The sequence below is a fragment of the Ascoidea rubescens genome (genome assembly GCF_001661345.1).
Source record: "Ascoidea rubescens DSM 1968 unplaced genomic scaffold ASCRUscaffold_13, whole genome shotgun sequence".
In the NCBI taxonomy this organism is placed as follows: Eukaryota; Fungi; Ascomycota; class Saccharomycetes; order Ascoideales; family Ascoideaceae; genus Ascoidea; species Ascoidea rubescens.
In genome coordinates this window covers 386,608-399,572 of record NW_017962925.1, presented here as the reverse complement: position 1 = coordinate 399,572, position 12,965 = coordinate 386,608, and the positions used below count along the sequence as shown (strand labels likewise).

General features: G+C 34.7%; 4 protein-coding genes across 4 annotated transcripts; 2 read left to right on the top strand and 2 right to left on the bottom strand.

Annotated features, from left to right (window-relative positions):
* Nucleotides 1-53: 53 nt before the first annotated feature.
* Nucleotides 54-1,526, bottom strand: ASCRUDRAFT_9682 (MCT family MFS transporter; the record flags this gene model as incomplete). The annotated part of the gene is made up of 1 exon (XM_020195220.1): nucleotides 54-1,526. The coding sequence occupies one exon, from the start codon at nucleotides 1,524-1,526 to the stop codon at nucleotides 54-56; it is 1,473 nt and encodes a 490-aa protein (XP_020045597.1).
* A 789-nt stretch (nucleotides 1,527-2,315) lies between these two features.
* Nucleotides 2,316-3,899, bottom strand: ASCRUDRAFT_82278 (uncharacterized protein; the record flags this gene model as incomplete). The annotated part of the gene is made up of 1 exon (XM_020194707.1): nucleotides 2,316-3,899. One exon carries the CDS (start codon nucleotides 3,897-3,899, stop codon nucleotides 2,316-2,318), a length of 1,584 nt encoding a protein of 527 aa, XP_020045596.1.
* A 2,177-nt stretch (nucleotides 3,900-6,076) lies between these two features.
* On the top strand, nucleotides 6,077-10,090 carry NUP133 (Nup133p). The gene has a single exon (XM_020194974.1). The coding sequence runs from the start codon at nucleotides 6,166-6,168 to the stop codon at nucleotides 9,940-9,942; it is 3,777 nt and encodes a 1,258-aa protein (XP_020045595.1). The 5' UTR covers nucleotides 6,077-6,165; the 3' UTR covers nucleotides 9,943-10,090.
* A 106-nt stretch (nucleotides 10,091-10,196) lies between these two features.
* On the top strand, nucleotides 10,197-12,826 carry VPS5 (sorting nexin 1). The gene has a single exon (XM_020193823.1). It carries the CDS (start codon nucleotides 10,308-10,310, stop codon nucleotides 12,714-12,716), a length of 2,409 nt encoding a protein of 802 aa, XP_020045594.1. The 5' UTR covers nucleotides 10,197-10,307; the 3' UTR covers nucleotides 12,717-12,826.
* The last annotated feature ends 139 nt before the right edge of the window (nucleotides 12,827-12,965 follow it).

Below are 12,965 nucleotides of genomic sequence, written 5' to 3'. Positions count from 1 at the left end.
TTTCGGTAATTTTTAATTTTTTTTATTGAAATCTCTACAATGGTCAATCAAAGTTAAGTTTTTAAAGGATGGAAAATTCTAACGATATAACATACCAAATTTTGTTTTAGTATTCTTTCACATTTTCCTAATTCTTCTTGGTCAGTGACTAGTAATATTTTTTTGCTAGAATTATTTTTTTCATTTTTATTGCAATTGTTGTTTAATAAAGAATCATATCTAATGGTGATGATTTTTCTTAGTTTCCATTCTCTAAAAATAATCAAGAATATTGCTCCTACAGCAAAAGTGCAACCACAAAATATCTGAGTATTAAAAAAAGGGTTAGACAAATCGGGATCCTTTAATTTTAAGGCAACAACTGCTGGAAATAAACTATTAATACCAACAAGTATATTTATAAAAGAATAAGAGGAATTTTGAAGATCAGCTTCCACATTATCAGTGCAAAGTGCTGGAGATAAAGCACTTCCAATACCTATTGTTAGACCAATAATTAAAGAAAAGATGATTAATGAAGTGAAATTTGATGCATTTGTCCAAAAAGCAAATATCATAAGAGAATTAGAAATTGTTAGTAAAAGGCAAGTATTTATTCTTCCCAAGAAATCTGCTAATAGACCCATGCATGGTCTGCCAACTGTTTGTGATGCATTTAAAATCGCAGTCAAAATAGAACCTTGAGAACTTGTTAGACCAATGGAAGTTGCATAAGAGGAAAGAGTGAATAGAAGCAAAGTGTAACCGATAATAATTGTTGAAAACCATAGAGCAATATACACTGTTGGTAGATTAATTTTTTTCCAGTTGAACATTTTTATTGTTTTTTGGTTCAATTCATTGAAGGTGAATTTGGGTATGTCTTTGGGTTTTCTGAATCGGATTAACAGTGCACATATTACAGAAATGACACATGTCGATAAACCAAGATATCTTAGAGCCCATTTATGATCACCGCTTGCCTTTATGATTGAGTCTATTGATAGCGAGAAAACTATACCTCCTAAACCAGCGCCTGCAGAGGAGATTCCAGTGGCCATACCTCTTTTGTGCAAAAACCAACTTGATAAAGTCATCGTTGGAGGAATAAAAATAAAGGCAAAGGCTATACCGAGCAATAGTCCCTGGCAGATATACAATTGCCAAATGTGATTGCAAAAGCTTGCTAGAATATAGCCAAGAGTCTGGACCAAGACTCCGAAAAAGATTGTTTTCCTGATACCAAACATTTCGGTGCATATCAAGGCTACTGGTGCCAAAAACTGGCCTAGAAAGCCGACCATGCTGACGATCAAGGCATAGTCGTATTGAGTAGCTTCATTTGCGTAGTAGTGACTTTTGATATAGTATTCAAGCACTACACCATAGGAGGAGTTGGCTCCCCATGTTGAGAAGAGAAGAAACATGGAGCATATCGCACAGACCCAGCCATAACCACCATCTGGAGGAGGGTCTTCAGCGTCCTGTTGGGAGTAGCCCTGTGCATGTATTTTTGAATCGGCTATGGCTGTGTTGGCAAGCGACATTTTGGTTTGAGAAGCCTATTTTTCAGTGCTGAATTGCATTTTGCAGTGGAGACATTACTCGATATATAAGTCGATATCAGACCAAGGAAAACAGTGGAAAGGCGAGCCACAGGCAAAAAGAAGCAGCAAATGAGTCAAAAAGAAGTGGCAGATGAGTCAAAACAGGCTGATTAGAGATTGAGGATAAGGTTTGAGAGCACAAAACGGAAGCAGTTTGGGTGGATTTGGACATCGACGACGAGATGCAGCGAGTTGATGTTGATCACAAAGATGAAAGTTACAGAAACAAGACAGAAATTTGTGTTTCGAAATGTACAATTAGTAAAGGAAGACAAGAAGAAGAGAAAGAAAAGAAAGAAAAGGCATAGACAATAAGAAAAATTAGAAAAAAACTCTAGTTTTAGTGAAAGAAGTAAATATTGAAAATAAAAAACAAAACAAGACGAAAAAAATTAACAGTAAACAAAAGATTAAAAAAAACCAACAATGGTATGACGTTTTACATTAAAGGAGCGTGAATAATCGGAAAACAATAGGAGAAAAGATCAGCATTGAATTGGAAACAATTGCACCATCACAAATCACAATTATATTTACAAAAACACCCACAAATCAACCCCCAGAAGAAAAAGAAAAAGAAAAAGAAAAGGAAAAAAAATCTCGTTAAGATGAAAACAGTAAAATTAGAATTAGAATTAGAATTAGAATTAGAATTAGAATTTAGATTAAAGAGGAATTTTGAATAACTTTATTGAGCAGATTCATTATTCATTATCGTTATGTGATAAGTTATTTATTAGATGGAATATCCAGGTCACTGTTCAATAAGCTGTGGATAGTGGAGCCTCTTGGAGGAGATCTTTTGTGAAAGTTGTTTAAGTTGTGGGAATTTGAAATTGCCATAAGAGATTCGATTGCCTGTTTTTCAGCAGAAGATTCTTCTAAATCGTTTTCTTTTTTTGGTAGGATGTATGCAGGGATGGTGTTGTTATGTGGAGAATTTGAGGTGGACTTTGTGTTTTCAAGTGTTATTTCTTGGTCTGGGGATTCGACTATTATGTTGTCGTTATTTGGATTGTTATTGTTAGTGTTGTCATGATTGTTAACGGTGATTGTGTTTGAGTTCTTGTCTGTGATTGTGTTAGTATTGATATTGGTATTGGTATTGGTATTGAAGATAGTTTTGTTGTCGAATTTGGATCTAGAGATGACAGCTAAGAAGGCATCATCGGCGGACAAGATATGGGATTCGTCGGCATGGTTGTATATGAGATCACTGGAAGTGTTGTTTATGCTTTGGAATTGCCTGGGAGAGTTTGCTAAAGAGGCCAAGTTGAATTCTACGGATTGTGGGACGTATATGGCGTGGCGATGAGGGTTGCTGCTAAGATTTGAGCGTCTTGAGCTGGAAGAGTGCCTTGAAGAGTTTGTTGATCTTAAAGGAGATTCGGCGAGTAGGTTTGATCTTGAAGGACGATCATTGTCGTCGATTGGGGAGATATTTCGCTGGTTCAGGAGTTTTGTTTTGTCAATGTATGAGTGTCTATTTAGTTTGTGTTTTGACTTGTTGCTGTTGCTGTTGCTGTTGCTGGTGATAGTAGTGGTGTTATTTTGATTTGAAAGATTGATACTTTGGAAATTGTTATTTTGCAGAAAGTTAGTTGGTAGGGACTGGTGTTTTGATATTTTCCATTTTTGGTTTTCATTGTTGTTTTGAAGTTTTAGGTAGACAGATGATAGGTTGTGTTTTAGGATTGAGGTGATTTCTTGTAATTTTTCTGGAGAATTTAGTATATCTTGAGAAGAGCCGTAGTCTTGTTTGGGGGATTTTAAAAGGCCTAGGTTGTCTAGAGCATTTTCGTATTGTTCGTCGTTTTCGTTTTCAAATTCGTTTTCCGAGTTAATGTTGAGAGGGAATTGGTGTGGAGTTTGTGGGACGTTGTTTAGTTTGATGGAGCCAGATATTGTTCTCTTTGAACCGGAGATGAAGCCAGGCGAAGCAGGGACGGAGAAAAAAGAGGAGGAAATGTCAGGAGAAGCAAATTGAGCTTTGAGATTAGCGGAAGGAATGGAGGGAGTTTGGGGAGGAGGAGGAGGGGGAGAAGGAGTTGAAGGTAGAGATAGTCTGTTAAATCTAGAGATGTTTTGTTTGTTTGAATTATCGATGTCGTTAGAGTTGAAGGAATTTTTTATAGGAGAGGACAGTCTATTGTGTCTTGTAATTTCTTTTGAGAATAATTTTGTTGAAATTAATTTTGGAGAGGAAGGGTTAAGAATTTGTTTTAGGGATCTGGAAAAACTAGAGGGTTTGTCGTCTTTATTGGTTAGATTTGATATGTTCATTTTGTCTTTAGTAGCTTTTCTTGAGTTCATTATGAGATGGGGTAACAGAGAGAGAGATTATAAATGATTTTTATTTAATCAAATAAAGTGATAAAGTGATAGAGCAGTGAGAGTAGTGAGATAATAACAGGATGAATGATGTGATAATATTTGAGGTAAATAGTTAAAGAATAAAGAGATTATCGAGAGATTTTTTTGGTTATTTGGTAAGAATATTTAAAAAAATAAATAAAAAGGTGTTAGGATAATATTGTGATTATGATATGATTATGATTATGATAACGATTATGATTATGGTATTAGATCAAAGATTAAAGATTAAAGATTAAAGAACCAAATAATTGTAACAGAGATGGAAATAGAAATAGGAATATATTATTGATATTGATATTAATAATTATATTAAATAGAAATGATGATGATAATGATGATAATGATAGTAAGGAAGAAGAAAAAAAATAAATGAAACTGAGAAACCAAAAAATGAAATTAGGTTGAATTGAATTGAAAGAGAAAGGATTGAAACGAGATAAGTTGGGACTGATTAATGAGATGTAATAGGGAGCCAAAGAGAATAAAACAAAAAAGGGATCGATATTTGGATAATGATGGGTAACGACGATCAAATATCAGATATAAGAGAGTAAAGTAGGTGGTGGTTCGGTGGCTAGGTTGTTTGGGGATAGCAGATAAAATAAAGTCGTTTTTATTTTTAAATTAATATATTTTAGAGTATTTTAGTTTATTTTAGTTCAGATAGATATTGGATGGAGAGAGAGTCAAAGGAAGATTTGGAATAAACTTGGAGCCAAAAGCTGACAGAGGAATGTTCCAATTGATCACTTCTTGTAACTATCAAAGTTTAAAGGCAGGAGATGGTGAAACAGAACGTTGCAATGGAGTGGTTGGAGCTTTAGAGCGTTTGGTGGGAGACGGATGAGGAAAGCAAATGAAGAGCAGGAAGAGTAGGAAGAAGGAAGATAGCAGCTGTTGGGAAGCAGTGCAAACACAGAAGTATAACAAAAGAAGATGATGAAAACACAAAGCAGGAAGAGCTCTGAAATATAAAAGAGTTAAGGAAAAAGAGGATTCGAGTAGCTTATATGTCAATTCCTCTTCCTTTTCCTCAGGCCTCTTCGCTCCTCTTCAGGCCTCGTCCCTTCTGCTAAGCGCTGAACCCGCTCCAAACCCTGGGTGTGCCAGCGCCAGCTTTGCAGTGGTCGTTTCTCCCCCAGGCTCCTGCTTGCACCGCGCACCTCGACGCGCAGACTCCAAACGCCACGCTGCTGCCGCTGCTGCCGCTGCTTCCCATCTTTCCTTCACTGCTGCTGCTGCTGCCAGCCCGAGCAAAAGCGTGTTTGTGTTGCGCGTCTTTCCCTCCGCACACACACACAACGAAACAGAAGCTGCACCTTCCGCTCGGCTTTCCACCGGCCTGGTCTCAACCGCGCACTGTCAACGCTCCCAACGGCGGGTCTGAGTCTCAAACCGGTTGCCAACACTCTATTCGCGTCTGCGCGTTGCTGTTTTTCGTGCCGTTTTCACCTTCCATTCCCTTCCAAAGTGCTCGGCTGCCCATTGCCACTTCATTCTGTCCACTCGTTTGCTTTTGCCTCCCCCCTTGCCTTTGGTACACTTCCGTTCTCTCGTCGCGCTCACCTCCATCAACCGAAAATCCTTTCTTTTCCCTGGTGTTCATACGAATCTTTGTCTGAGCAGCCAACTTGATCGCTTCTCTTCTTGTTCTCTTGTTTTTTTCTTCAACAATACCCACACCTCTCCTCTCTTCTCTTCTCTTCTCTTTCTTTGCTCGCAGCAATCGTTCATACCACCCTCGTTGTATTTCTGCTCACTTCATTTCACCTTCCCTCTTGTTTCGTCTCTTTTATTAGCTGTTAAGCGACTGCTTCCATTTATCTGCTCCATTAAGTTTCCTGTTTCATCTGTGTTCTACCAGACCCATCTTCGTGGCCATTCTCTGGCAGTTTTCTGCACCCTTCTAAATCCATCCTCTTGGAAACATCTCAAGGGAAAAACAAAACCGAAATCACGCCAATATCACGCAAATATCACGATCAAATAACTAGCCATAGATATTTTCGTTTTTGTAATCAAAAGGCTGATGTGGAGTGAAGCCGGGTAAATATTTGAAAGATTTTTCAAATATCAAAACATCAATATTCAATATCGTTATTAATAACTAGCTAATTGAATACGAATATTATTACAATATTCAATATTCAATATTCTAACAGCTATTCGTTCATCCATTCATTATATTTAATTATACTTAATAATGTTTTCAATAAACAAGGCTTCTTCGTCAACTCAAAGATCTTCAACTTCTCAAAATTCAACTGCAATCAAAACAAAACTACTCTCAAATTCTTTACCCGATGAAAACAATCTACTATCAAACTCCACTCAATTGACAAAAAACTCAAATTACTCTGTATCTAGATTAAACGCCATCCCATCCATTTTACAAAACAAAAATCTCAATTCAAATCTAGCCGCCTCTTTTGATCAATCCACAAAATTCGCTACTCTATCCTCCTTTAAAAATGTCTACATATGGAACTACACCTCTGTTGAATCAGATCCATACACAATAATCCTACCAATTCAAAACAGCCACAACAACAACGACAACAACGACGACAAAAAACACTTACCAATTGCTTTGCTAATTGCTCCTCCCGCTGAAAGTGTTGATCCAGGCTTACTACTCATCAACCCATCCTCCGGTTTCATCAACTACTACACCTCGATCACCTCCGCAAACGAACTACAGCTACTTTCAAACAACCATGATATCTCAATCAACCTAAATCTAAACAAAAACGAATATGTCTCCCTTGCAAAAAACATCGAACCCATTGGAATAGTAATTGCAACAAACTTCAACAGAATCTCCCTCCTATCCTTGAAGGACTCTTCCGGAAAACCACAGCTATCCTGCTACGACCTAATCAACTCAAACCTAAACTTCTTTTACTACAACTACAACCTCTTCCACTCAAAACAAAACTCCATCATATCCATAAATTCCATCAAGTCCCTAGGCCATGGCTCAATCAAACTATCCTTCCTATCCACCAACGGCAACCTATCAATCTGGAATTGCTCGAGAAACAACCAATCTTTCAAAATATTCAGCTCCTCAATCTACTCCATCCTCCTCAACTACATCAAAGATCTATATCTAAACATTCACCTTCAAATCCTAGACTCCTGCCCCATAAAAAACAAAAACTTCGACGTCTTCTTAATCCTATCCGCTCTAAAACATAATGACACTTCCGAAAACAACAAACTAACTTACATCCTATTCACAATCAAACTAGAAGAAAAGGAATTCAGCGTTTTCTCAGCTTTCAGGATACGTTGCTTCAACACTCCTTACATCAACACTCCCTCCTTATACATCCCCTCCCCTCAATCAACCGCCTTTATCGTCTTTGATAACGCCATTGTACTAACAGACATCATCTCAGAACTAAACCACAACCTAAAAAACAAAAGAAAATGGGAAGACGTCATCTTCTTCAAATCAAATATACAAATCATCGGCTCCAGTTATGAAGATCAAAAATGCAAAAATAACCATCCTATTCAAAATCCATCCGTCTTAATCATCTCAAAGGACTCTGGAATCTTAAGAATTGAAAGATTTGATGACAAACTTTTCACAAGCGAAAATTCCTCTCAACACACCTCCCCAGATTCTCTTCTCAACAACTCAGACCCAGATTCAATTCCAAATCAAGAAAAATTCAACATCTTATCCTTTCTAATTTCCCACATCGAACAAGCTGTCTTTTACGGCTTCAACAAACAAAACCCAATCCTATTCAACGTCCCAAATGGCCTATCAATCAATTCTTCCCAAATCCAACAAGCAATTCTATCTGTCTCAAAATCTCTCCTAAACTCCTCTTCAATCTATCTACCTCCTCATCTAACTTCAATCACTGACCATCTCCAACTAAGACACTCAAAACTACTATCTCTTGCCAAATACGTTTCCATCTACTTTCTAGACGACATAAACGTCCAATCAAAGCTATCCCTAGTCTCCGATATCCAAATAATATCTGCCGCTTTCAATTTATGGCCCTTTTTTGAACAAGCCCTCACTTCTAAAGACAACAATTTATCTTCCATCTTTATTGACTCTTTCAATCACATCTTGTCCAAAAACTCAATCCAAACTAATGAAGACACATTCGCCTTGTCAAAACAATTCTTCTGTTTTAATATCAAAAAAATCATACCTCTTTTAACCACCATTATATCTCGTTTAATTGCTTCAAAAAATTTAAACTATATCAAAGCCGCTGTTCTTATTGCCATCAGCGCCATCAAAGAAGGAATCATTGCCACAGAAATTGAAATAAAATATAGCCTATTCAACTTAAACAAAGACATCTCCTCAGAATTTACACCCTTGTTGTATCAAAATGACATCTCATTAACAATCAATCAACTATTTCATGCTTATTTCGACATCATCAAAAATGTCACTCACACAAATATCGAAGAATTCTCAATAATCAACATTAATGATCTTACTAACGATACTAACAATATTAACGAATTTAAAGAAATATCAAACAACTTAATATCACTATGTGAAGTTCTCCTATTCTCATACTCACTAGTATTGTCTTGGTTAAATTCACAGCCATTGACTAAAATAATTCAAGAAAAAATCGAAATTTACCAATCCCAATACGAAAGAAACATCGGTATATGGATCAAATCATTGGTGCTAGTCGGCGCTAAAGATATTGCATTAAAATTATCCGAAGAATTTAGAGACTTAAAATCCCTAGTTGAAATCCTAGAAGATGAAAGAGATAAGGCAAATAATTCAGATCAACTTAAACAGAAATATGACTATTACTTTAAAAAATTCGGCTACGAATTTGCTAAAACACTATATAGTTATTATGTTTATACTGATAAATTGCAATCACTATTAATTGATTTTCCCGAACACAATATCTACTTGAAAGAATACTTGCAAAATAACAACCTTGGAAGAATATCTTGGATAAGAGATATTCTAGATGAAGATTATTTAAATGCTTCAAAAACATTATTCAATGTTGCAAATAATACGGATGATTTAATCAGTAACAAAAAGTTGCAATTTTCAATTTCAAAATTAGGATTGCTAGCTGCAACTGAACAAGGCTTAATACCCGAAGGAAATAATGAATTAAATGACTCATTTTTAAATATTGAAGAAAATTTGCAATTTATCAATACTCAACAAGAATTTTATAAAGAGTTAATCACATTTGTAGATGCTAATAACAATATTGAGTTGCAAGAAATTCAAAATGCTAATGAAACTAATATCAAACAGAATGAAAATGAAAATGAAAATGAAAAGGATTACTCAATTCAAACTGATATGTTAACCAAAGAACTATTAACAAATTTGCACAAGAAAAATTACGTTATACTAACCAAATTATTAAAGTCTTCTATTTTTAGAATTTTAAAACAGAAAAAATTAAATGCGAATGAATTAATCGATTGTTTGACTCTAGTCGATATCTTATCTAATAGAATGAAGCTAAATTTTTCAAAGGCTTTAAAGTTGAATAATTCCTCTACTAATGCTGATAAACAAAATAATTTTAAATTGATTTGGAAAAGAGCGATCTTATCCAATGATTGGAGACAAATAACTCAAAATAATAACACATCAGAGAATTTGATGAAAAGAGAAATTGAAAAAACAGTTTTATACATTACACTATTCATTGGTTTCAAGGACGGCTTGTTCACCAAAGACAATTTGATCCCTCTACCAAATGTTAATGATTTGATGCAAAATATGACAACAGAGCAGGTCATTCAAAGATACTCTTCAAATCTCTCGCAGCCAGAACTAACTGTTTTGCAAAAAGAACTACTGGTTGAAAATGAAGAACTTGGCAAACTTGTGCAAGATCTAGATTTCAACAGCATGGTCAAGGCAATCATATCTGCTGCACAAAAGGCATCGGGAAACACAGATGTGGTCAATTATCAAGCTCTCCTTATCGAAAGCTGATCAGCAAAATCAACCATGCTCCATTTGTTTTAATTTATTCTCTTTTTATACGCTAGAAAGTTTTTTCTGTAAAAACATTTCACAATAGTGGCGCTTATGCAGCTCTGCATCAAAACACATACACACAAACTTTTCCACATAAACAAACACAATCCATTTGTACCACAATTTCGGTCACAATCAGATCACGTGTTGGTTGGAACTTGTATTGCAGTGTTTTCGCTTCTGATGAAGGAAGAATTTCAAAAGGAGAGAGATGTTGGGATCAATTGATCAATGAATCTTAGTCTTTTGCTTTTGCATTCTCTGCTTCTTCTTCTTCTTTCTTGTTAGCTTCTTCTGTATTTTGCATCAATTATCAGAACATGGAAGATCTCACCTCCTCCCATTGGGAATCCACCAATATATTTGACGATGATTCCTTTGCGTCTCCCTATGATCATCCAGTAGATCCAACTGATAATCCTTTTTCTCAGATGGACACCAAGAAACAGATTGATACTCAGTCCACTGTCGATTCACAAAAAAGTCCTCACGATTCTATTATTCATAGCGATAAACCTCTTTCTGATCATGATCATAGAGGAAACCTTTATGTTAGTAACGACAATCTCAATGACACAACTTCATTAGGCAAAAGGTTGTCTGAAACTCACTTATCGGAGGTACCACTACTTGATTCTTCCACAGTATCAAATGATAACATCAATAACAACAGTAGTCATTTCAATGAAAACGAGAATAATAATCAAGAAAATGACAAAAAAGATTTATTTTTTTCACTAACTGATGATATTCGCAATAATGACACTTTGATACCTAACAACCCTCAATTTCAACCATCCAGAATAAACAAAAATGATGCTTTATTTAATGATTCCAACGAGCAAGTAATTGATGGTAACGTAATTGATAAACTTGACAACAATGAACTAGTAAATCAGTCAAAATCAACTAATACCCCGATTAAAATGTACAAGGCTAAAAGACCTCGTCGTCATCGTCGTCAAAGCATTTCCAACTTGGATGGACTTGTAGAATCAAACAACAATGAAAATCATGCTAACAGTTATATTGATAGCGGTGATGATAACAATAATGATAACAATATCAATATCAATAGTAATAGTAATAGCATAAAAAGAAGAGATTCAGATCCTTTAAGTGCGAGATTAGCTAATACTGAACCTCCAAAGGTTACTCATTCTATAATTAAACATCAATCTCCTGCTCAACTCTTGATAAAATCTATTGATGCTCCGTTATTTGATATAAGCTCAAGAACATCTGATATTTTGGGTTATTCTCATGATGTTCCTGATTCTTTGGCATCTATAACCACAATAAATTCTAAAATTGGAGCATATTTCAAAAATTTGGATATAAATTCGGCTAACCCATCACTAAGTGATGAAAGTGATGACCTAAATAATCTTAATCTCGATAAGAATAAAAAACCTGAAATTCCCTTGAATAAATATGACATATTGGTTGGTGATCCAGTAAAAGTTGGAGATTTGACTAATGCTCACATCGTTTATTCTGTTAAAACTAAAACTGATTCTAAAAATTTTATTGATAATTTAAATAAAAATAAAAATAAGAATTTTCAGAATAATGAAACCATTGTTTCAAGGAGATATAGAGATTTTAGATGGGTTTATCATCAATTACAATCAAATCATCCAGGAATGATAATTCCTCCTCCACCATCCAAACAGGCAATGGGTAGATTCAATGAAAATTTTGTTGAAAATAGAAGATCATCATTGGAAAAAATGTTAATAAAAATTTCTCTTAATTCCATTTTGCAAAATGATGAAGATTTTATAATGTTTTTACAAAGTGAAAAATTTAGTCAAGATTCAAAAGAAAGAGAAAGAGCGACTGGCTCAGGTGCATCTTCTGCGACAGATGATGTTAGCTATTCAATAGATTCCAATTCTTCAAGTAGTAACAGTAATAATACAAATGGGAATAGCTCAAGTAAAAGTAGTGGATTTATGGGTGCATTCGGATTAGGTGGAGCTCTTGAAAAGGCATTTAGTAACCAACCAAAGATTGTTGAACCCGATGAATATTTTAAGGATATCAAGATTTACATTGAGACTTTGGATAATAATCTAAAATGCTTTTATAAAGTATTAGAAAATGTCATTCAACAAAAGAAAGAGTTGACATCTGTTACAGAAGAGTTTTCAATAACTTTATCAATTTTATCGGATTTGGAAATTAATAAAAAAACTAGCGAGTTGATTTTAGAATTTTCAAAGATTGAGTTAAGAATTAAAGAGCTTTTGGAAAGAAATTGTTTGCAAGACATGTTGACTTTAGGAAGTGTATTGGATGAGTATGTTCGATTAATTGGATCAATTAAACAAGCATTCCAACAAAGAGTGAAAATTTTACAACTAGTTGGAAATGTTGAAAGTGAAGTCAATAAAAAACAATTAACATTAGATAAATTTTATAAGAGCCATCGAAATCAAATTGATAAGATCAATAATCTTAAAAATGAGTTGTCAATTGTTGAAAATAAAAAGGCTAGTTTGAAGATAAAGTTTGAAGATATTTCAAGTACAATTAAGAAAGAGATGGAAAGGTTTGAAGTTGAAAAGATCGAGGATTTCCGAAACTCTGTCGAAATGTATTTGGAAAGCTTGGTAGAAAACCAGAAACAATGTATTGAAATGTGGGAGACTTTTTACGAGAGGTACAATTTGGGGAAGGACGAAAGTGAGCAGAATAATATTAGAGTATCTGAAAGCAAATAAAAGAAAAAGTGAATAAGATGCAGATTATTTAATAATTAGTTTTTATAATTTTCTTTTGTTTATTTTGATATATATTTTTCACGTTAAAAAAAAAGTTAATATAAACTGGTACTAAAATTGACTGGATTTGTAGGTTCAAAAATAACGTTGAATTTCAAACTTCCCTTTTTGATTTTCTTCCAGACTTCCATCAATTTTTTTTGGAAAATGGGGTAAAAGAGGAACTGGAGAAAGTTTATTTAAAACAGC